The sequence below is a fragment of the Diospyros lotus genome, chromosome 1 (assembly GCF_014633365.1).
Source record: "Diospyros lotus cultivar Yz01 chromosome 1, ASM1463336v1, whole genome shotgun sequence".
NCBI lineage: Eukaryota > Viridiplantae > Streptophyta > Magnoliopsida > Ericales > Ebenaceae > Diospyros > Diospyros lotus.
This window is the reverse complement of record NC_068338.1, coordinates 19,789,546-19,815,132: the sequence shown is the minus strand read 5'-3', so window position 1 is coordinate 19,815,132 and position 25,587 is coordinate 19,789,546. Positions and strand designations below refer to the sequence as shown.

Sequence of the window (25,587 nt, the reverse complement as noted above, 5' to 3'; positions counted from 1 at the left end):
CTGCTTTTATTGAGGGGAGGGGCTTGGTTGAGAACATTCATCTTGCCCAAGAGCTTCTCAGGAAATATAACAGGAAGCGGATCTCTTCGCGTTGCATGATCAAAGTTGATCTTCACAAAGCATTTGATTCCGTCAGTTGGGTCTTCATCGAGGCTGCTCTATCCGGTTTGGGTTTTCCCCAGCAATTTATTGGGTGGATCATGCAGTGCGTCTCAACCTCTTTTTCCCTTATGATTAATGGCAGCTTGCACGGGTTTTTCCAAGGGAGAAAAGGGCTTCGCCAAGGAGATCCTCTGTCCCCCTTCATATTCGTTTGCTGCCTTGAGTATTTTTCCAGGTCCATCAAAGTGGCAACCAATAATTCAGAATTCAATTTCCATCCCAAGTGTGGTGATAAGAGGATCACGCATCTAGCTTTTTCGGATGACCTGCTTCTTATGGCAAGGGGTGACCCCATTTCTATAAAAATTCTCATAGACTGCCTCAATGGATTTGGGGCTGTTTCAGGCCTCTCAGCAAATGCCCTTAAATCCAGCCTATACACTGCTGGCATAGCGGGTCTCGATCTTGAAGATATTCGAAGCCTAACTGGTTTTCCCAATGGGTCCATGCCATTTAGATATCTTGGTATCCCTCTTGCGGCTAAAAAGCTCAAAGTCTCACATTATGCCCCGTTTGTGGACAAAATGGCAGCCTTCACCAGTGCATGGTCCTCCGCCTCTCTATCTTATGCTGGCAGGGCAGAATTAATTCGTGCTGTGCTTCAAGGTGTAGAGAGTTTTTGGCTCTCCATCTTGCCTATTCCTTTAGCGGTTATTGTTCGCATCATCCGTTTATGCCGTGAATTCCTTTGGAACTCCAAGCACCCTCTTGTGCCTTGGAAAGACACCTGTTTGCCTAAAAAAAGAAGGTGGTCTCGGTTTCAAAGATATTAAAGTTTGGAACCTTGCCCTTCTTGCCAGATCTCTGTGGGACATCCATCAAAAGAAGGATTCTCTTTGGGTCAAATGGGTATCTCATGAATATCTCAAGGGACAGTCCGTGTGGGCATGGTCTGGCAGAAGTGATGACTCCCCTCTTCTTAAGAAGCTACGCTGGATAAGGGACAAAATTCTGCTAGAAGCAGGGTCTAATGATGCTGCCATAGCTTGCTTAGATAGCTGGGTCAACAATGGTCGCTTCTTCATCTCGGCCGTTTATAATTTCTTTCGCGACAAAGGCCCTTTGAGGGTCTGGGCATCTGATGTATGGCACCCGAGTGTGGTGCCTAAGCATGCTTTCACCCTTTGGCTGGCTGCCAAAGCAAAGCTTCTTACGAGGGACAGGCTGCTTTATCTTGATATTGACAGAAATTGTGCACTATGTGGGACTGATGTGGAGACCAACAGTCACCTATTCTTTCAATGCCCTTTCAGCAAATCAGTTTGGGGCAGCATCCGTGAATGGCTGGGACTATCGAGGCTCATGAGCACTATTCCAAGTGCTTTAAAATGGTTAAAGAAAGAAGCTCGAGGATCATCGTGGCAAGCCAAGGTCAAGAGGATTGCTCTTGCCTGCACTGTTTACTACCTTTGGAACACAAGGAATAGGAAGATTTTTGAAGACAATATGCCTTGTATTGATTTTGTCATCCGTAGGATCAAAACACAAGTATACAGGGTCACTTTTACTTTGTATCCTCATGTTTTGATTCAGTTTGAGGCCCTCTCTATGGGTCACTAATTGTTTTCCTAGGTATGCCCAGTGTACTTATACAGTTCTTTTGATCTTTATACATTTATCTTTGATCAAAAAAAAATATATATATATAATTTAAAAGAATAATTTTGAACTCCAAAATATATCAGAAAAATAGTTTCTTTACAGAATCAAGAATCTTGGTAGCAACTGTCAGGTTGCGATTTGGAAAGTCATGTGTTCCAGTTGTTGAAACATCATTTTTGCTAAAAATGTAAGGCTGGTAAGGCTGTGTATAAAAGACAACCCTCCCCCAACCCAAGTGAAGTGGGAAGCCTCATTCAATATGTGCATCCTCTTTTAATCAAAAATCTTGGATAAATTCATGCACCTAAATGGTAAAATTTTTGCTAACAGTTATGCTGCAATTCGTTGTATGATACCTGAGATAGCCAAAACTTCACCAACCTCTTGTGAAGAAAAACTCAAGCCACCATATTTTTTGTCACTAACTGCCCACAATGAGAATATCTGCAAGCAATCCCAAAGATGACACCCTCAGTGAATGAAAGAACAATTGTGATATTAAGTAACAAACTCCTATTCTAATTTTTGTTGTTGTTATTACCGATGCTTGATAAGATGAGGGGAAAAAACAAAAAAAGAATAAAATATATGAAATTCATAATACAGGAGCAAGTATGTACCAGAAACAATTATGTGAAGGCATTGAGTCCATGGTTCAATTTGTTTTGGGATTTGGTTGATAAATAAATAGGTGAATTTTCCTACCCAAGAGAGATGAACAGAGGCTGGAAATGTGCAGCAAGTGTTTTAGTAGAAGCACATTGTCGAAAGTAATATGGCAATTTGGAGCCCTGTTCTGATGATGGATATATATGTGATGGGATAGCTGATATAAATAAAGCCAAAAAGAAAAAGAGAAGGAAAAAGGCTGGAAAAGAGGCTTCTAGCTTTTCAGCATTGTTATATTTTTGGTTGATTATATTACAGGCTGTTAAGGATTTGATTCAGTTTATTCTTCAATTCTTTGTTTCCTAATTTCAGTAGACTCAATTATAGGAAATTAGGTTTAGGTAATTTTCTATTTTAGAGATGAATCATGCTAGATGTACACCTTTTTTGTATATCTTAGGCTACATAAAGGGGTATTATGACCAAAATACCCCACGCCTCACATGCGCCTCTATGCGCCTCATGAGGGACTTTTTTATCATTAGTACACCTTTATGTAGCCCAAGGTGTACACAAAGGTGTACCAATAGCATTTTCCTTTAAAGATTAGCTTTATGTTTTATTCTTCATCACCAACTATATATATTCGGGGAATGCTTCCCTAAGAGAATAGATTGGATTACTGGTTCAGTTTTGAACATGGTATTAGAGCCCTAAGTTCGTATTCCTAGAATTGGGCACTGCTTTTGTTCTTTCTGCTATTTTAGAGAATAGCTTTCTGGTTCAGTTTTCAACATGGTATTAGAGCCCTAGGTTCTGCGACTTTGGTAACCAGTGTCGTCCTCCAATCCACTTCAATATCACCCTCAAACCCTTGAAATCATGATGGACATAATCGAGTCAAGCAATACAACAGAGGCACCTTTTGTTGGAAGTAACGACACAGCTTCAAGAGTGGAGTTGCAGAACATTCAAGCAGCATATAGACTGAATGGAAAGAATTACTTGCAGTGGTCTCAATTAATCCGCACATTTCTAAAAGGCAAAGGGAAGCTGAGTCACCTACTCGGAATCGGGCCTAAGAAGGATAATCCTACATATGCAGCCTGGGATGAGGAAGACTCATTGGTAATGTCTTGGTTGTGGAACTCCATGTTGTCAGAAATCAGTGACACAGTTATGTTCTTGGGCACTGCTAAGGAGATTTGGGACGCAGTCAAACTCACATATTCCAAAGTTCATGATGCTGCTCAAATTTATGAGATCAAGACAAAAGTGGCAGCCACCAAGCAAGGATCTCGGTCAATCACTGAATATGCCAACCTTTTGCAAATGTTGTGGCAAGAGATGGACCATTCTAAACGCATTCAGATGAAGTGCAATGATCATGCAACTTTACAAAAAGGGTTTGTTCAAAAAGAAAGAATTTATGACTTTCTTGTTAGACTAAATCTGGAGTTTGTTGCAGTTAGAGTGCAAATCATTGGAAAGGAAGACCAGCCTTCCCTAAATGAGACAATCGCAATTGTGTGTACTAAGAAAGGACAAAGAGGAGTGATGCTTGAGGCAACTGCTGCAGATAGTTCAACTCTTGCAACTATGAAGAATCCGGGCTCAAACAAGCAATGTAGAGAGGATAAGAAGCCATCTGATTCATCAAAAGTGAACAACAAGTACTCTTTATAGTGTACTTATTGTAGGAAGCCCTATCATACCATGGCAAAGTGTTGGAAGCTTCATGGTAAGCCTCCTAAGAATGGACAACCAAGAGGACAGGGGTAGGTTTATGTGGTCAATATTAGAATTATTAGTATAATTGTATATATTTTATGTGTGTTTTATTTGTAATTATTAGGTCTTGTAATTAGCCATAGGTTAAGCTCGTAAATTAAGGCCCATCATGCTTATTATAAATAGTAAGCTAAGAGAGTTTAATCTATTAGATTTTTCTCTCCTAATTATTTTCTCACATGGTATCAAAGCAACCAATGAGAAAAACCCTAAGTTGCCGTTGTGTATCTTTTCCAATGGTCTCCAAACCCTAAAAAAATCCACTTTTTCTCTCTCCTCACTCCACTGTCAAGGCTTGAACTCTAATGTCACTATTGCCACCATAGGGTTTGCTATTGTCAAATCGGCCGACCACAAAAGACCTATCATTGCTAGAGTTGCCATACGTTGTCTAACTTTTTTTGGCCAATCGCCACGCGCCGGTGTGTGGGAGCACGTGCATCACTGAAATTTTGCCATCTTCTCATCGAAACCTTGACAAAGCCTCCTAAACTCATCCCTGGGGTCCATTTTCCCAAAAACCATCCTAATTTGTGTGTATCAATTACCCAACAGTTTTTTAAACACCGAAGTTTCAGTCTATTCGCTTGAACCCCACCATGTCGTCCTTGAGTGATGCCAACTCTATTCCAGGTGCCTTATTTGCATCTCAACCCTTCACCATTTCCAATATAGGGACCCTTGTTATCACCTATGACAAGTTGATAGGGTCTGCCAACTATCTCTCACGGGCAACATCTATCAAGATGTGGTTCAAGGGGTATAGGGACAAGCAAACCATCTTACCAAGAAGGTAAAGGATGTTAATGCATCCAACAAGGCTAAATGGGACCGGGTTAAGGCTCAATCGTGTAATATTTTATAGAATTCCATTGACCGATCTGTTCTGCAGCTCTTTCGGCCGTTTAAAACTTGTTTTGAAGTTTGGAAGGAAGTCGTTGAATGTTATGCCAATAACATTCAACGTCTTTATACTGTTGTCCACTTTATCAAGAACATCCAACAGAGTCAATCTATGGAATCCTATCTGCACTAGATGCATTCTCTCATGCAGAAGTTTGAAGCTCTTCTTCCATACGCTGCTTCCAAAGCCACTCATGATTCTCAACAGGAAAAACTGTTCATGGTCTTTACTTTATTCGGTTTTAAGCCCGAGTTCGAGGCTGTCTGCCATCAGATCTTGACTAGGTCCACTAACCCTACTATGAAAGATACATACAAAAGATTACTTAATATGGAAGGCAATTCTTCCTCTACTAGTGCTTTTACAGGTACCCCTCCCAAGGCCTCTGCTCTTATATCTTAGACTTTAGGTGGTGATCAGGGTCGGTTCGGTAGCTGCTCTCGTCCTCAATGCAACTTTTGCAAAAAAAAAAGAGACATGAGGAAGACAAGTGTTGGAAGCAGCATGGTAGACTAGCTACCCCTCTTGCATATCAAACATCTTGGGCAGCTCACTTTGCACAAAGTGACCCTAGTCCAGCATCGGGCCCTTTGACGGTAATCCTATTTGCTTCTGACTATCAGGCTTTCTTGAAATCCTAGGCATCTTAGCAATCCACTGGTAATCCCATGGCTTGTGTTACTCAAAGCCCTTCTAATGGGTCTTGGATTTTGGACTCAAGCGCCACCGATCACATGTGTGGTAATAAAGATCTTTTCTCTACCCTTACCTTTTCTAAACGTTTACCAACAATCACTCTTGTAAATGGCACCAAAACGCCAGTTAAAGGGATAGGGAAAACCTCTCCTACCTCCTCTTTCTCTTTAAATTTTGTGCTTTATGTCCCACGTAGTCCTTTTAATTTGCTTTCTGTTAGTCAGCTTACTAGAGAACTAGACTGTTTAATAACCTTTACTTCCACTTCTGTTTGTGTGTAGGACCGGGGTATGGAGCGAACAATTGGCTTCGGGCGTGAATTAGGGGGCCACTATCATCTTGATGTGCCTAGTTCCTTGGTAGCTTGCACTAGTGTGGCTTCCCCAGACCTTCTCCACTCTCGTCTTGATTATCCCATCCTCTCTAAATTGAAGAAATTAGTTTCTAGTTTGTCATCATTATCTACTTTTAATTGTGAGTCATGTCAGCGTGGTAAACACGCTTGTAGTTCTTTTTCTAGTCACGTTAATAATAGGGCTGAGCTCCCTTTTCCCTTGTGCACTCTAATGTATGAGGGCTTAGTCGAGTTAACTCTACTCTAGATTTTTCATATTTTGTTACTTTTATTGATGACTTCTCTCGTGGTTGTTTCCCAGGAAGAGTCAGTTCGAATTGTTTTCTACCTTTCAAACATTTACTGTTGAAATAAAAACACAGTTTGGAGTTTCCATACATGCTTTACATAGTGATAATGCCCTTGAATACTTTTCCTCTCAATTTACTACTTTCATAACTACTAATGGCATCTTGCATCAATCTTCATGTCTTTACACACCTCAACAAAATAGTGTTACTAAGCGTAAAAATCACCATCTCACTGAAACTACACGGACACTACTTTTACATGTCAATCTTCCCACCAAATTTTGGGGAGATGTTCTTATTGCATGTTATCTAATAAATCGCACGCCATCTTCAGTGTTATAGGACAAAATTCCTCATTCTCTTTTGTTCTCTACACATCCACTTTACAATGTTCCCCTTCGTGTATTTGAATGTATCTATTTTGTGCATTCTTTTTCACCTGGATAGGATAAACTTGCTACCAAAATCTCTCAAGTGTATCTTTCTCGGCTACTCCTAGTTGTAGAAAGACTATAAGTGTTACTCTCCAAAGCTGAACCATTATCTTATGTTCGCTGATGTCGCCTTCTTTGAACAATAATCTTTCTTCTCGGTTGCTTAGCCCGATTCACAGAGTCTTGACTAGGTATTGCCTATTCCTTTTTCTTCTCTTCCACTACCCTCTTTGGGTCCGTTTGTCTCCTCCTCTGTGGACACCCCACTACCATTTTTAGGTCCACATTCCACGGATCCTCCACTTCTTACATATCATCATCGTCCTCAGCCCATTGCCCGCGCTAGCATTCCTCCCGAACAGGACTTTCTTGATTTACTCTCTCTGTCAGTGGTTCCTCCTGCCATGGATCTTAAGCCAAATAGCCTTCTTGTTACTCTCCACAAAGGTACATAGTCTACTCGTAATCCACACCCTCGCTATAACTTTTTGTGCTATGATAGTTTGTCATCTGCTTATAGTGCCTTTGCTTCGAGTCTTTCCTCTATTTCTGTTCCTAAAACCACAGGTGAAGCCATGTCGCATCCTAGTTGGCGCTAGGCTATGTTAGATGAGATTGCAGTCTTACATTCGTGCCTTTACCACCAAGAAAGACTTTTGCTAGTTATCAGTGAGTGATCACCCCTAAAGTGGGCCCTGATGGACAGGTGGGTCGTCTTAAGGCTCACTTGATTGCCAAAGGCTTTATATAGATCTATGGGTTGTATTACAGTGATACCTTCTCTCTTGTTGCTAAGATAGCCTCTATTTGCTTATTTCTTTTTATGACTATCATGTGTCATTGGCCGCACTATCAATGGGATATTAAAAATGCCTTTCTCCATGGTGATTTGCAGGAGGAAGTTTATATGGAGAAACCACCTGGTTTTGTTGCTCAGGGGGAGTCCAATGTAGTCTGCAAACTCAAAAAGTCTCTCTATGGTCTGAAACAATCTCCACGAGTGTGGTTCGACAAGTTTAGCATTGTGGTTCAAGCATTTGGTCTCACCTAGAGTGAAGCTGATCATTCAGTTTTCTATCAACACTCCTCTTCTTTATGCATCTACCTTGTTTATGTGGATAATATTGTTATTACAGGGAGTGATCAGGTCAGCATACAAAAACTGAAGGAACATCTATATCAGCACTTTCAAACCAAAGACATGGGCAAACTCTGATATTTCTTGGGTATTGAAGTTGCACAATCAAGAGATGGTATCTCAATCTCTCAGATGAAATATGCACTTGACATCTTAAAAGAAACTGGTATGGTGAATTGCAAACCGGTTGACACTCCAATGGATCCAAATGTCAAACTCTTGCTGGGACAAAGGGAGCTCTTTCCAAAGTATCGAAGACTGGTAAGCAAGTTGAACTATCTCACAGTCACTCATCCTGACATTGCTTTTGTTGTGAGTGTAGTTAGTCAGTTTCTCAGTTCTTCACGTGATTCTCACTAGGATACTGTTATATGAATTCTGAGATACATCAAAAGAGCATCGGGTGAAGGGTTACTCTATGAGGATAAGGGATACATAGATATTTGTTGCTATGCAAATTGGACAGGATCTTTATCTGATCGTAGGTCAACCTTTGGGTATTGTGTTCTTCTGAGAGAAAATTTAATTTATTGGAAAAGTAAGAAACAAAATTTAGTAGCTAGATCCAGTGTAGAGGCAGAGTATCGGGCTATGGTTAATGAAACTTGTGAGCTCATCTAGCTTAAACAACTCTAGTAAGAACTCAAGTTTTGTGAAGTGTCCCTGAAAACTAAGGGAGATGAGAAAAATATTTCTCTATTTCTGTAATATCAAAGATACATGGATTCCTCTCTTGTATTTAAAGAGGAAGGGTACAATATGAAAGACAAGAATAATAATAAAAAGAAAGAAGAATAAGAAAGAAGAATATGCTTAGCATATACTCCACCAACAAAATATTTCTACATTCCCCCTCAAGCTGGCTTGAAGATATCTTTCATGGCTAGCTTGCTCACTAGTTTTTCAAATTGATTTTTGTGCAAACCCTTTGTAAGAATATCGGCAACTTGATTAACTGTTGGAATGTAGGGCATACAAATTACTCCATTATCAATTTTCTCTTTAATAAAGTGTTTATCCACCTCTACATGCTTAGTTCAGTCATGGAGTACTGGGTTATGGGCGATGGAAATCGCAGCTTTATTATCACAATAAACCTTAGCCGGTACGGAAGCAAAGACCCTTAAGTCCTCTAATAGTCTCTTTATCCACATGACCTCACAAATTTTGTGGGCAACTAAACGAAATTTAGCTTCAACATTACTTCTGGCCACCACATTTTGTTTCTTGCTCCTCCAAGTGACAAGATTACCTCCCATAAAGGTGCAGTAGTCCAATGTAGATCTTCTATCAGTAGCACTGCCTACTCAGTCTACATCTATATAAGCCTCTATGTAAAGATGCCTACATTTTCTAAAGAGTAAACCTTTTCCAGGAGTTCCCTTTAGATACCTTAGAATTCTATAGGTAGCTTCAAAATGTTGTGAACCTAGTGAGTGTATAAATTGACTTACTACACTTGCTGCAAATACTATATTAGGTCAAGTGTGGGACAGATAGATGAGTCTTCCCATAAGCCTTTGAAATTTCTCCCTTTCTACCACATCTTTGGCTTCGATAGGTTGTAGATTCAAATTAGGTTCTGTAATACCCCGAGAGCCCAGAGAAGTTAGTATATATCGAGAATAGTGTAAGAAAGGAAACAACACCAGCTGGATACCTTTTGGGCTGAATGTTGGCAAAGAACTCCCAAGTTAAGCGTGCTTGACCTGGGGCAATCCAAGGATGGGTGACCCCCTGGGAAGTTCGTGTAGGCCCATCAGGGTAAGTTGTTCCGGTTCTTCCTATCGCTCGAGCGGGATGTTACAGGTGGTATCAGAGCCGACCCTTGGCGAAAGCGGTCCGATGAGGGCGGGGAGTGGCGCCGGGGCTTGAGGGCCTGTACAAGGAGCGGCTTCTGGCAGGCTTCTAGGATGGCAGCCCCCAAGGGGAGAAGGTCTGGGACCAGTTGTAAGGTAGCATGACGAGGACGTCATGTGCTTAAGGGGGGAGAATGTAATACCCCGAGAGCCCAGAGAAGTTAGTATATATCGAGAATAGTGTAAGAAAGAAAACAACACCAGCTGGATACCTTTTGGGCTGAATGTTGGCAAAGAACTCCCAAGTTAAGCGTGCTTGACCTGGGGCAATCCAAGGATGGGTGACCCCCTGGGAAGTTCGTGTAGGCCCATCAGGGTAAGTTGTTCCGGTTCTTCCTATCGCTCGAGCGGGATGTTACAGGTTCGATGGGAGTTTCAACTATCTTGCACTAGAGCATTCCTGTTTCATTGAATAAATTCAGGACATACTTAGGTTGGTTGACAAAGATTCCCTCTCTAGATCTTGCAAACTCCATTCCAAGGAAATACTTTAGGGGTCCTATGTCCTTGGTCTCAAATTCATGTGCTAGTTTCCTCTTAAGTTCTTCAATCTCTCCCCTGTCATCACCAATCATTATTATATCATCCACATAGACAATTAAAATAACCTTCTTACAGTTATCAGAGTACTTGAAGAACATTGTGTGGTTTGCTTGACTCTAAGTATAACCATAGCTTTTTATTGCCTTTCCAAACCTTTTAAACCACACTCTTGGAGACTGTTTCAAACCATATAAGGATTTTTTTAGACTCCATACTTTGTTGGTATCGAGATTCTTCTCAAATCTAGGTGGGAGGTCCATATATACTTCTTCCTCCAAATTGCCATTTAGGAAGGCATTCTTTACATCAAGTTGGTCTAGAGGCTAATCAAAATTCACCGCATGAGAGAGAAGGATTCAAATAGAGTTTATCTTTGCCACTAGAGCAAAGATCTCTTGATAGTCGATGCCATATGTTTGGGTGGACCCCTTGGTAACAAGTCTTGCCTTGTACCTCTTTATGCTTCCATCTGCCTTACATTTTACAGTGAAAACTCATTTACAACCTACAGTTATCTTGCCTTTTGGTAGTTCCACAATCTCCCAAGTCTTGTTTTTTTTAAGAGCATTCATCTCCTCCTTTACTACTAGCTTCCAATTTAGATCACCTAAGGCATCCTGAATTGTTCTTGGTACATGTAAGTTAGAAATATTTGTAAGAAATGCCTTATGGTTATTAGATAGTTTTTGATAGGACAGGTATTTGGCAATAGGATGTTTATACAAGATCTTACTCATTTTCTAGTGGCAATGGGGACATTAGGATCAGACAAGTTAAATGAGGAAGAATTTGAAGGAGCAAGTTTAGAATTACCCTGAGTGGAAGAAGGACCATCATTTGAAAATGCCAACTGCTCAATTACTGGAGGAATATTCGAATCAATAGTATTTCTCTGACATTTTCTTTTAATATAAAACTGAAGCTCAGGTTTTGGATTGCTTTCACCCGTTTGTAGTAATTCTCCCCTTGGTTCCAACTCCATTATACTTGACACCTATGAACTAGATGCATCCTGTTCTTTATTGTTTTGGGCACTAGTTTCCTTGGATTGTTTATCAGACTCGAGTGGAGTGTCAATCATATCAAACATATTTGGAAGAGATTCAATAATTTTCAAAAAATTATTTTCTTCGACAGGTTCAGAATTTTTCAAAAAATTTTCTTCTTTTACATTATTCTCCCCCTGAAGATGATTTTTGGTAAAATAGGGTCGATTCTCCATGAAAAACACATCCATGCTTATGTGAGTTTTCTTTATCAAAGGATTAAAGCACTTGTACTCTTTTTTCCTGGGAGCATAACTAACAAAAACACATTTTTCAGCCGTTGAATCCATTTTGGATCTAAAAATTTGTGGAATGTAAATAAAGCAAGCGTATCCAAAAAAATTTAAAGGTAGCTCAAAGTACAACCGGCACATAGGAAAAGTCTTTTTATGGAATTTAAAGGTGTCTCAAAGTTTAAAACTCGAGTGGGCATCCTATTGATTAAATAGCAAGCAGTTAAAACATCTCCCTAGAGGTATTTCAAAACATTCGTAGAAAACATAATAGCCCTAGTTACCTCAAGTAAATGTCTATTTTTTCGTTCAGCTATGCCATTCTGCTGAGGAGTTTCACGACATGCTGATTGATGTAAAATATCTCTCTTTCAAAAAATCCCCTAAACATTCATTGAAGTACTCTATTCCATTATCAGATCAAAAAATACAAATTTTTGTTTGAAATTGGGTTTCGATCATGTAAAAGAAATCTTTGAAAACCCTTACTACGTTGGATTTCTTGTTAAGCAAGTAAACCCAACGTAGTCTAGTATGATTATTGATAAAAGTTATAAACCATCTTTTACTAGATGAAGTGGTAACTTTTGAGGGTCCCCAAACATCACTATGGATCAAATAAAATGGTTTTGAAGGATGATAAGGTTTGAGAATAAATTTAACACGATGATCTTTAGACAAATGACAACTTTCACATTGAAACATAAAGCAATCCACTCCTTTAAACAATTTAGGAAACAAGTGTCTTAAATAAGGAAAGCTAGGATGGCCTAACCTAAGATGCCATTGCATTATTGAATTAGAAACAGAAATTGAACTATTACCACTCAATCCGTGAGCTTTTTTATTACCGAAGAAATCCTCATTGAAATAATAAAGTCCGTTTATCTCTCTAGCACTGCTAATTGTCTTCCTCGAGTTCTAGTCCTGAAATAGGCAATAAGATTTGAAGAAAGATAATATGATAGTTAAAATCTTTTGAGTTTATTGACCGACAAAAGATTACAAGTAAGTTTAGGAACATGAAGTACTAATTGAAGATCTATACTTTCAGAGATTTTAACGAGGCCTTTGCCAGCAAGGGAAGAAAAATTGTCATCTGCTATTCTTATTTTCACTACCTGAACAAGGAGTATATGAATCGAATAGATTGGACAAGGTAGTCATGTGATCAAATACCCCTGAATCAATGATCCACGGAGTAGATTTTAAGAAACTTGACAAGGTAAAGAAGTTTTACCTGAATGGGCCAAAGAACAATTAAGTGTACCCGGTAACAGATTAGATTGTAGTAGTTTCAGAATTTGAACGAGCTGTTCTTTTCTTAAGGTTCTTGCTTGTGGTTGATTGATTAAAGAGTCCAACAGAGGAATATCGTATTTCAACGTAGCCATTAAATAACCCTGAACAATATCAAATCATTTAAATGAGAAACCCAATTGAAGACAAATCAAAAGTACCAAATCTGGGCAAACAAATAGATCTGAAACAGGCTGACACTTTGTAATAGGTTTGGAGCAGCCAAACGGGTTAAACCAGATTTGGATCAGATCAGAATTGAGATTCGGGTTCGCTAAACAGCCAACAATGGCAGACTTAAGATCTTCTGTCGAAGAGAACAGATACAACCGACCAACGAGGACGATTCAACCCACGAGGACGTTGTCGGTGACCTTAGGACGAGGCAGCAACAGTGGTGCGGAAGACTGGGCCGACGGTGGCGGAGGCGAAGGTGGCCGTTGGCGGTAGTGGAGTGGCAAACATCAACCGGATTTGAGGAGGCAACGATGGGCCAGATTTGAACGTCAGTGGCCAAAAGGAACGCGACGACGACCAATAATGGATGACAGCTGTGGTGGCTGACGGATCTAGCGAAAACGCGACCGATGGTGGCTAGATCTTGACGCAAAATGGTCGGATTTGATGACGGTGGCCGAAGATAGATCTGGTCGACAGCGACGACAGCACGACTGGAGCGGGAGCAGCCTTAGGACACGGCGGCGGCTACAACCGAGGTCAGATCTTGGTTGGCAGTGGTCGATTCTTGAGTATGGAAGGAGACCTTTCGTCTTCTCTGCTCCTTGCGCTTAGCTTCTAGTTGGCAGCTCCAGTGGCAGCGGTGATCGGTTCCGACAGAGGAACCCAAAGAGACCCTTCGTTAAATGAGGGTAGGTTAACCAACGATGAAGGTCGGGAGAAAGAACAAGTTCTAGGAACCTTGCTCTGATACCATGAAAACTAAGGGAGATGAGAAAAATATTTCTTTATTTTTTGTAATCTCAAAGATACATGGATTCCTCTCTCGTATTTAAAGAGGAAGGGTACAATATGAAAGACAAGAATAATAATAAAAAGAAAGAAGAATATGCTTAGCATATATTCTACCAATAAAATATTTCTACAGTCCCCTATAAAACTTGTTTGTAATAATCAGATTGCCTTGCACATTGTTTTCAATCCAGTGTTCCATGAACGGATCAAGCATATTGAAATCGATTGTCACTTTATTAGAGAGAAGTTGGCTTAAGGTGTTATTGTTACAGAGTTTGTTAACTCTAACGATCAACTTGTAGATGTCTTCACTAAGTCTCTAAAGGGTCATCGAGTATAATATATTTGTAACAAGCTTGGTGCATATGATATCTATACTCCAGCTTGAGGGGGAGTATTAGAATTATTAGTATAATTGTACATATTTTATGTGTGTTTTATTTGTAATTATTAGGCCTTGGAATTAGCTATAGGTTAAGCTCGTAGATTAAGGCCCATAATACTTATTATAAATAGTAAGCTAAGAGAGTCTAATCTTTTAAGTTTTTTTCTCCTAATTATTTTCTCACAACCAGTATACAGTAGCCAGCTGAAGGAAGACCCCAAGAACAGTCAAGTCTAGTGGAGCTCAATAGGGAGGATATTGAAAAATTAAGAAGTCTATTGGGATCATTGGAGAAGAAAATTGGGACAAGTACTTGCACTTTTACCTTTACAGGTATATCTTCCTCTTCTCATGTCCTTCATGCTTTAGATATAGCCCTCCAAATGCTTGGATAATTAACTTAGGAGCCACAGATCATATGACTTGTTCTTCCCACATATTTATTTCTTATACACAATGTCTTAGTACTAGGAAAATAACCATTGCAGATGGCTCGTTAACAATTGTGGCCAGCCAAGGGGATGTCCTCATAAATAGTCAACTCACCCTCAAAAATGTTCTTCATGTCCCTAAGCTATTCACCAACCTTGTGTCAATCTAAAAACTCGCCACAAATTCTAATTGCAATAGTTTGATTTCAAGAAAGTGTTCTTGCATAGAGACCTTGAGGAGGAGATCTATATGGAAGTACTGTCAGGCTTTGGATCAAAGACAGGGGAAGACGTGGTGTGCAGGTTGAAAAAGGCTCTATATGGATTGAAGTAATCACCGAGAGCATGGTTTAGGCAATTCACCAAGGTAATGCATGGTATGGGGTACAAACAGAACCAAGGTGATCATATTCTATTTGTAAACCACTCGGACTTAAAGAGCTGGACAGGTTGAAATATTTTATGGGTATTGAGGTTGCACACTCTAAGTAAGGGATCTTCATATCCTAACAGAAATACATCTTAGACTTGTTGACTAAAATTGGTAAGCTGGGAAGTAAAGTTGCTAATACACCCATAGAGCCTAATAACTGACTTGGAGATGTCCGAGAAGATGGTGCAGTGGATAAAGGGTCCTATCAAAGGCTCGTTGGAAGGCTTATTTACTTGTCACATACGAGGCCAAGCATATCTTATGTTGTGAATGTGATAAGCCAGTTCATACATAATCCTAAAGAAATACATCTCAAACAATACATAAGATTCTGCAATATTGAAAGGGGACACTTGGAAAAGGAATATTGTTTAAGAAAGGGGAAGAGCAGTCTCTTGAGGCCTATACTGATACAGACTATGTAGGGTCGATTGTCAATAGAAAATCAACATCAAGATATTACACATTTCTAAGAGGTAATCTTGTGACATGGAGAAGTAAAAAATAGAATGTTGTAGCTAGATCAAGCACAGAAGCTGAGTTCAGATCAATGGCCTTGGGAATATGTGAATTACTATGGCTTAAGATAATCAAGTGGAAGGAACCTATGAGGCTCTACTGTGATAATAAGTCATCCATCAACATTGCTCATAACCCGGTACAACATGATCAAACAAAATATGTTGAAGTTGATAGACACTTCATAAAGGAGAAACTTGATAGTGGCCTAATTTGCACCCCGTTTGTGTCCATCGATGATCAACTTGCCGACATTCTCACAAAGGGACTTCCCAACACCATATGTTAGAGATTAACAAGCAAGATTGGAATGCAAGACATTCACTCACCATCTTGAGGGAAAGTGTTAGAAGATATAATTTCCTTTCCTAGGAAACTATATTTTTGGTTGATTATATTACAGGTTGTTAGGGATTTGATTCAGTTTATTCTTTCCATTCTTTGTTTCCTAATTTTAGTAGACTCAATTATAGGAAATTAGGTTTAGGCAATTTCCTATTTTAGAGAATAGCTTTCTGTTCTTGTAGTCAAGATAGGGCAATGACTAACGTAGAGGTGAAGTGCTTTCGATGTGGTCAGAAAGGGCACCAAGCAAATAATTGCTCATAATCGGCTCAGTCTCAATATGAAGGGAAGAGATTCAGGGGACAGGGACCCTAGCTTAACTAGAGGCCAGTAACACCTAGGGCACAAGGAGTAGTTCCACAAATAACGATGCTGCAACACCCTGCTACTACAGACAAACCCTGTGTCTAGGGAAAGATGTTCGCCTTGACGGCAGCAGATGCAGAGGAAGAGAGCGAGATTATTCAAGGTATTTTTTCTTTATATAGTGTCGATGTGCATGTACTTTTTGATATTGGTTCCACTCATTCTTTTATTGCACTGCATGTTATATGTCATGTTCCCCTCCCTAGAACTATATTGACATATTACTTGGTTGTGTCTACCCCTGGGGGTGTGGTATTAATGGGTAGTGAGGTACTCTAGAATTGTGAAATTAAGGTGTATGATAAGGAATGTCCTAGCAACTTAGTGGTGCTGGGTATCAGGGACTTTGATATTATCCTAGGTATGGATTGGTTATCTCGACACTATGCTAAGGTTGATTCTCAGAGAAAGGTGATTCATTTTGAGTTACCCAGCAACTAGTTATTGTGTATAGGGGTATTAAGCCAATGAGTTCAATTCCAATGGTCTCGATAATGAAGGCAGAGAGGTTGGTACGACATAGTTGTGAGGCATACCTTGCCTTTGTGACTACTGATGGGAATAGTAAGGCAAAATTATTGGAGCATCCGATAGTTTGTGAGTTCCCTGACGTGTTCCCAGACGAATTGCCAGGATTGCCACCTCGAAGAGAGGTTGAGTTTTCTATTGATCTAGTGCCAGGCACCCAACCCATTTCGAAAACTCCTTATAGGATGGCCCTGAATGAATTGAAAGAGTTAAAGACTCGGCTGAAAGAATTGATTGATAAGGGGTTCATATAGAAGAGGTTGTATTTGGTAACTTTCATATAAAAGAGGTTGTATTTGGTAGTTTCAAGAATATGAAGAATATGGAAGATAAGTAAGTTTCATATTCTTGTATTTGGTAGTTTCCTATTCTTGTATAGCCTAAGATAGAAAGATCTCTTGTATACATGTATTGTACAACTGATTGCTGGAGGTAAGAAATCAAGTAATTTCTTTCAAAATTATTTGTTCATGGTATAAGAGCCAGGCCTGACGCTGGTTTGACATTCAACTCATCAGTCCTTTTTTTTAAACTACAATATCAGTTCTTTTATGGCAAAAACTAACTCTTCTTCGGAAGATTGTTCCATTGCTCCTATTATTTCTACTACTTCAGCTAATCCCATATCAACCCTTGATTTTCATTCTCTTCAAATCACCCAACATAAACCCAATGGAACCAACTTTCATGAATGGTTCCAATCTGTGTTACTTGTTATGAAAGGCAAAGGCAAAGTTGGATATCTAACGAGTGTTATTCCTATGCCACCTTCAACTGCTGCTAACTATTCAACTTGGGATGCTGAAAACTCTATAGTCATGGCATGGCTCATCAATTCTATGAAGCCTAAGATTGGACGGACCTACCTCTTTTACAAAACTGCAAAGGAGATCTAGGATGTTGTGCAAGAAATTTACTCAGATCTCGAAAACACAGCCCAATGTTTTGAAATCCGTTCTGCCTTTTGAACTACTAAACAAGGTAACATGTCGGTCACCAAATACTATAATGTTTTAACTGAATTTTGGCAGGAGATGGATCTTTTCTATGATATTAGTTGGCATTGTATTGAGGATAGTACTAAGTACACTAAAATGTTGGAGAAGGAAAGGATATTCGATTTCCTATATGGCCTCAACAAAGATCTCGATGAAGTTTGTGGTTGTCTCGTTGGTACCAAACCTTTCCCTTCCATCAAAAAAGCTTTTGCTGGGATTAAACGTGAGGAGAGCCGCAAATGAGTAATGATCAATGTTAAGTTGAACCTTAGAATCACTCCGATAGAACACTTGAACACACACTTGCATACACAATCGTTACAGAAAATAATAAATAGAAAAAACAGAACAATATGGAAATTTAAGAACAAACAAGAACTCACAAGACGCAAAGGGATTATCCTCATTTAGATCATCATGGTTTTGATGATCCTACATCCAGCCTTAAAACCGAGAGCCAATCTTTCATTGATCTTGATTGAATAGTACACACGAACACAAGCACACTTACAGAGATTACAAAGTCTATCGTTTACTAGGCTTTTCTCTCTTGAGACACTCGTTTGTTTCAATGCTTCTAATCGAACAATCCAACCTTCTATTTATAGAACATAGAGGCTGATTTTACAATGTAGTTGACAAGTAATTACCGTTACAAAACCGGTAGTTACCGTTAAGAGTTCTTTTAACTAACTGCTACCTTACTACATGAAACTTGACTTAGATTAGAACGCACCTTTGGGCTTACTCGATGCAAACAAATAACAATTCTCCACCATTTCCATAAGTACTGCCCAAACTTGAGGTAGAGATCTACTCTCATTTGGCTCTCCCTGCACACCTGATCATTCACATAGATCGGTCTTCATTGCAATCTTCCTTGAACCTTTTCTTGTCCCTATCTAAGTATGTCAACTGTTTCTTAAGATTCAACCTCTGCGACTATAGGTGAACTATCGGCCACACCTATGACTACCAACACTAGGAATGATTTCCAGAGCATAAATCCCTTTTACTGGCTTGATGGAACTAACTACATGCAATAGAGCTAAGTAGTTCGCACATTTCTCAAGGGGCGAGGGAAGATCGGGCACCTTACTAATCCTAGCCCAAAGGAAGAAGATCTAGGTTTTAGGGCATGGGATGAGGAAGATTCAATGATCATGTCCTAGTTATGGAACTTCATGAAACCAAAGATCAACAAGAATTTGATGAAACCAGAGATCATCAAGAATTTGATGTTTCTTACCACTACAAAGAAAATATGGGAAAACTTGCAGCAAACTTACTCCAAGAAGAAGGATGCAACACTTATCTATGAATTGAAGAACCCGGTTAGTTCTACCAAGCAAGGGGGTATGTCTGTCATCGAGTATTACAATCGGATGAGTGGACTTTGGCTAGAAATAGATCGCAACTGGGATCTAAAACTGAAATGAAGCCATTACATTCAAGCTGTTCAAAAATTACTCGAAACAGATCGGGTAATTAAATTTCTTGCAAGTCTGAATTCTGAATATGATCAAATCAGAATTCAAATCCTCAGTAAGGTTCCTACACCAACTCTTTGTGAGTGTTTCTCGATTATTCATGCTGAAGAAAGTAGATGAGGTGTTATGCTAGAACCTTATACACATGAGGCTTCAACAATGGTCTATCGAAAACCTAGAGGAGGAAATAGAGGAAATACAAATCTGCAGTCTGTTGATTTAAGGAAACAGTCTAGCAGGGATGGACTGCGGTGCATCTACTACAACAAACCTCGCCACACTCGTGAGAACTGTTTTAAACTATATGGTAAGGCCTAAGTTTTGGCACGAACAAAAGGATTCAAGGGACAAGCCAATGTGGTTAGTAAAAAGCAATCTCTAACTCCTGACACTACTCAATTGGACAAGGAGCCCACAAAATTCAACCAAGAAGGCATAGGAAGATTGAGGCATCTTCTTGAATCTTTGGACAAACCCTTAGGTTCTTGTTCTCTTGTCAAGAGTGGTATGTGTCTCATGACTGATTCTTTTAAAACATCACATGCTAAACAAACTGATCATATGACCCATGATCTCTCCTTCTTTGATTCCAATGTACCAACCTTAGGAAACCAAAAAATTACTATAGCTGATGGTTCTCCTGCTAATATTGTTAGACAAGGAAGTCTTTACCTTACCCCCTTTGTGTCTATTACAAATGTCCTTCACAGCGCGAACCTTTCAACCAATCTTATCTTTGTCCAAAAATTTACGAAAGAACTCCATTGCAAAATAACATTCTTTGACTCTCATTGTGTGTTTCAGGATCAAATCTTGAGGAAGATAATTGGATTTGCTAGAGAATGTGATAGGTTGTACTACCTTGAAGATCTTGGAGGTGGTCCAATAAAGGGAAACCAACCTACTCCTTCTCAAGCCTTTTTAACCATATTCAACAAGCAACAGATTTGGGCACATCATCTTTGACTCGGTCATCCACCTTTTTCTCTCTTAAAATATATGTTTCCTTTGCTATTTAGAGATACAATTGTGTCAGATTTCCAGTATGAGGTGTGTTAATTTGCAAAACACCGTCATGCTTCCTTTCTTATAAATTCAATGAAATGCAATCAGCCTTTTACTTTGATACATTCTGATATTTGGGGGCCAACAAAAATCTCTAATTCTCATGGGGCAAGATGGTTTGTTACTTTCATTGATGACTGCACTAGGAATACTTGGTTATTCTAAATAAATGACAAATATGATGTTAGTACACTACTTCCTCAATTACACCGAATGATTCTTACTCAGTTTGGAGCAAAAATCAAACGACTTCGATTAGATAACGCCAAGGATTATTTCAATCAGAATCTCTCTTCCTTTTTTCATCAAGGAAGGTATTATTCATGAATCATCATGTGATGAAACCCCACAGAAAAATGGACTGGCAAAACAAAGAAATCGTCATCTCCTAAAAGTCACTCGTGCACTCCTTTTTTAGTCAAATGCTCCAAAATTTCTATGAAGGGAAGCCATACTAACAGCCACTTATCTCATTAACCGTCTTCCTTCTAGAGTACTAAAGCATCATAGTTCTATAACTATCTTGTACACACATTTTCCAGATATTGTGTCTCCGAGAAATCTGTCTCCCAAAGTGTTTGGTTGTGTTGCTTTCTTACATTAGCCCAAAACTCAGCAATCTATGTTGGAGCCCCAAGCAAAGAAATGCATCTTTGTTGATTATTCTTCCACTCAAAAGGGTTACAAATGCTATGATCCTTCCAGCAGATGCACTTTTCTTTCTCATGATATTACTTTCAATAAGTCTCAACCTTTCTATGAATCTCCTCACACCCATCTTCAGGGGGAGTAGTCTAGAGGAGAAGATGTGTGCTCAGGTTCCATCTCCTTTGCAAAGCTACTTGACAAACCATCACCATCATCATCAGCCTTACCCTAACAAACCATTGAACAGACTATAGATAGATCACCACTGAACCTGCCAATACCATTGAACAAGTTGCAGATGACACTACTATTGAACTTGCCAATGACACTGCCATTGCTAAAAATGTTCCCAAACCTGCCAATCCTATTGAACCAACCAATGACACTACCAAAGTTCTTGAACCTGCTCAAATCTAGAACCTTTTAAAGCCACTAAAACAGTATTCAAGAAGAGTACAATCATCACACCCTCTCCAGCAAGTCCAAGAATCAACTCCGAGCTTAGGTAATGTAAACACTTTCAGCTTGCCTAATTCTGACGTTAATAGTACTACTTCTTGTGATACTCATGCAAATTGTGATTTTAACCTTCCCATTGCCTCAAGGAAAGGTACACGAAACATCCCATAGCAAATTTCATCTCCTCACATAGACTATCATCTCAGCAAAAAAGTTTTCTCTCCATCTTGAACTCAATCGAAATACCCAAAACAATATATGATGCTTTAAAGGACAGGAACTAGACATATGCAATGAAGGAGGGGATGAGAGCTTTGGAAAAGAATGAAACGTGGGAAATTGTGGTGCATCCCAAGGAAAAGAAAGCAATTGGCTGCAAATGGGTCTATACAATCAAATTCAAGACTAATGCAACTATTGAACAATACAAGGCAAGGTTAGTTGCAAAAGACTACACACAAACCTGTGGAGTGGATTACCAAGAGACACTTGCACCAGTGGCAAAGATGAACATGGTAAGAAATCTATTATCTCTAGCAGTTCATTATGGATGGGAAATCCAACAATATAGTGTAAAGAATGTCTTCCTTCATGGAGATTTAGAAGAAGCGTACATGGAACCACCACCAGGTTTTGATGAGAAGTATGGCCCTAATAAAGTGTGTAGACTGAAGAAAGCCTTGTATGGACTAAAATAGTCTCCACAAGCTTGGTTTGGAAAATTCACTAAGGCTATTATGAAGTTTGGGTATAAGCAAAGTCATGGTGACCATACTCTATTTGTGAAAAATTCTGGTAAGGGAAAAAATACAGTCCTACTAGTATATGTAGATACTATAGTTACCAAAAGTGATGAGGAAGAAAAACTCAGGCTAAGAACACAATTGGCTCGAGAATTTGAGATGAAAGAGCTAAGGAAACTAAAATACTTCCTCGAAATTGAAGTGGCATATTCCAAACAAGGGATATTTATATCTCAACGAAAGTATATCCTTGATTTGCTCAAGGAAACAGGTACCCTTGGATGCAAACCAATGAATACTCCTATTAGTCCAAATCGTAGAATGAGGCAAGAAAGCAAAGAAGGAACAATTGTTGATAGAGGACGATATCAGAGGTTGATAGGGAGATTGATTTATCTCTCACACACCATACCTAGCATTACTTATGCAATGGGAGTAGTCAACTAGTTCATGCATGATCCTAAGGAAGAACATCTACAAGCTGTTCAAAGATTTCTCAGTACTTGAAAGCTACTCTAAGAAAAGGAATTTTGTTCAAAAAGGGAAGTGATCTGATAGTAGAGGCATACACAAATACTGATTATGCAGGATCTCTTACAAACAAGAGGTCAACTATAGGTCATTGCACTTTCTTAGGAGGAAATTTGGTTACTTGGAGAAGCAAGAAACAAAATGCAGTAGCCAAATCGAGTGCAGAAGCATAATTTCGTGCTATAGCTCTTTGTATTTGTGAACTCCTTTGGATAAAAAATAATTCTAAAAGATTTGATAATTAAAGGAAGTGGATCAATGAAACTATACTGCGATAACAAATCAGCTATCAATATAGCATATAGTCTGGTTCAACATGATCGAATGAAGCATGTGAAAGTGGATAAACATTTTATCAAAGAGAAGATTAACAGTGGACTAATTACTATCCCTCACATGGCATCAAGAAACTAGTTAGGTGATGTTTTAACCAAAGGGTTGCCTACTTCAAGGTTTCAAGAGATTGCTAGCAAGCTGGGAATGGAAGATATCCCACTCACCAGCTTGAGAGGGAGTGTTGAAAGAAGCTGAATAAATTAAAGGATTTACCCGAGATATGGAATAATAGATACGGAATGTATAGATATTTTCTCTGTTTTAGGTAGTTTCCAATTGTACAGATTTCCTTTTCTAACTTAGTTTCCTTAGTAGGTTGATTGCTAGTTTCCTTATGTAGGTGTCAAGAATCACCTTAAATAGAGTTGTAAGTTAATTCTAAAAATGTAGAAGAATTATGAGAATTTCTTCATTAACTAAATACTTTTATTGACATCTGTGAGAAGTTAGAGGTAGAACTCCAACCTAAAAAGCTAGCTTAACAGGTGGAGGGATCCTCCTCCTTGTATATAGCCCAGGTCTCCTTTGTGGAGGCGATGTGGGATTCTCAACACTCTCCCCCACGCCGAAACTTTTCCAATAACTGATACATGCCCAGATGATCGGGCAGGGTACTGGTCCATGACCATGACAGCCAAGGGTTAACTCTGATACCATGTGGGAAGTTAGAGGTAGAACTCCAACCTGAAAAGCTCCTTATATATAGCCCAGGTCTCCCTTGTGGAGACGATGTGGAATTCTCAACAACATCATTCATAGAATATGCCATAGTTCCTTAAAAGAAGTCACTAGAATAGGGTAGAGATAAGAGAAATGAAGACAACTTACTTCTGAATAAGCAACTTCTTGAAGTGAGAAAACACAATAAACAATGATTGTCGACATCAAAGGCCAATTCTTTAACAAACTTCCATAATAAGAACTTTTTATTTCTCTAGCTTCAACGATGTCCCCTCTCTTGTCAACTGAATTTGAAGAATCTTCTAACACATGGCAGGTGCCACAACTTTCTTCTGCCTTCTTTTTGTGAATGTGCAAGGTTTCCTAGATAAAGTGAAAATCTTCATTACTAAATTCATTGCTAAAAAGATCATCTAAAAGAAAGTTCTCTTTATAGTAACTTAAAATTGAGTGGTCAATTTCCAATTGATCTCATACACTGTAGTTAGGATTCACAAGAGTGAATGCAACAAAATAGCATGCATATCTTGTCAAATACTAGTCGTGCAATATGAATTAACAGATAAACATCTTTTAACCAAAATAAAATTAAAAAATTGAAAAATATTCCATCTAAACAAATTTAATACTACTATCCAGTAAAAAAGAACAAAAAAAAAAAAAAAAGAAAGAAAGAAAATGCAGTCTTACTGTTGTATGTCTCCATGGATATGTTTCATCCATAAAGTTTCCATGAGTACAAAACTCGCTGCAGAACTTGACAACAAAGTCATTAACATGTACTCCACTAACATTACTGTCTAAACTATCATTCCTGCACAATATCATATTTCCCCATGTGACACCCTATTTATAGTAAACAAGACTGCACTTTTTCAGGAAAGGATACATGGTTTCTCCATTTTTTATGACCTGATAGTGGATGCTCCTAATAGCATGAATGCTATGGCAAAATAATTTTGAAAGCTCCCCATTTCCCATTTTGACTTTGTTCATATGATTTGTTAATTTCTTATATGCAAAAGATGGTCATAACTCTTCGATATTGAAAATGCTTTCATTCCATGAAGCATGCAAAACAGTTATACAAGGAGAAAACCACCTAGGCATGTAGCTCAAAGGAAGTCATCGTGAAGAAGCCAATTTCTGGCCCCCAGCAGTCTGTCATAACAAGATCTGGTAAGTTCACTATCCCGGCAAAAACATACAAGGAGGAGCGAGCAATATCCAAGCCTCATTATTTACCAAACAAAGATCTAAAAGGGTTATCATAACAGTACCATAAGTAGATGATGTTGTGGTTCCCAAGATGGAAGTTGATATGTTATGCTCTTGAAGTATGAACTACATGAGTGCTAGTACATGAAAGTTTGAACTTCTGTGGCACTTTCTGGGCATGGAAGTTGTTAGGTTGAGGGAAGGTATTTTCAGGAAAAGGAAATAGTTTGGGTGGCCATGTCTACATGATTAACCTATTTACCATACCAGATTTAATAGATATTAAGTTTAAGCATTTGAAGATCCTGGACCATACAAAATTTGTTGCAGGAATATTAGTATCTTACTCTAGCTTGCAAAGCAGCACTCTTGTGTAGATTGGTAAGTCAGTTGATAAAAGCACTATGGAAGACTGGGAAGTATGCTTTATCTTTAGATAATCATAAGGAGCAACTAATAATGCAACAGTAGCAAAATC

General features: G+C 39.0%; 1 protein-coding gene across 9 annotated transcripts in view; it reads right to left on the bottom strand.

The window, feature by feature from the left end:
• LOC127798213 (probable peptide/nitrate transporter At3g43790) overlaps positions 1–25,587 on the bottom strand; it is a 94,958-nt gene that overhangs the window by 24,683 nt on the left and 44,688 nt on the right. For 4 of the 9 annotated variants that reach the window (XR_008022353.1, XM_052331606.1, XM_052331645.1 and 1 more), the window contains 3 exons: positions 24,582–24,647; positions 24,039–24,254; positions 2,121–2,208 (listed from right to left, as the gene is read on the bottom strand). Coding sequence is in view for 8 of the 9 variants with exons in the window: in XM_052331606.1 (XP_052187566.1) it covers positions 2,121–2,208; positions 24,039–24,254; positions 24,582–24,647 (370 nt within the window). In the remaining variant the exon portion in view is untranslated. The remainder of the gene's footprint in view (positions 1–2,120; positions 2,209–24,038; positions 24,255–24,581; positions 24,648–25,587) is intronic. The other 5 variants (XM_052331660.1, XM_052331627.1, XM_052331634.1 and 2 more) reach the window with 3 other exon arrangements.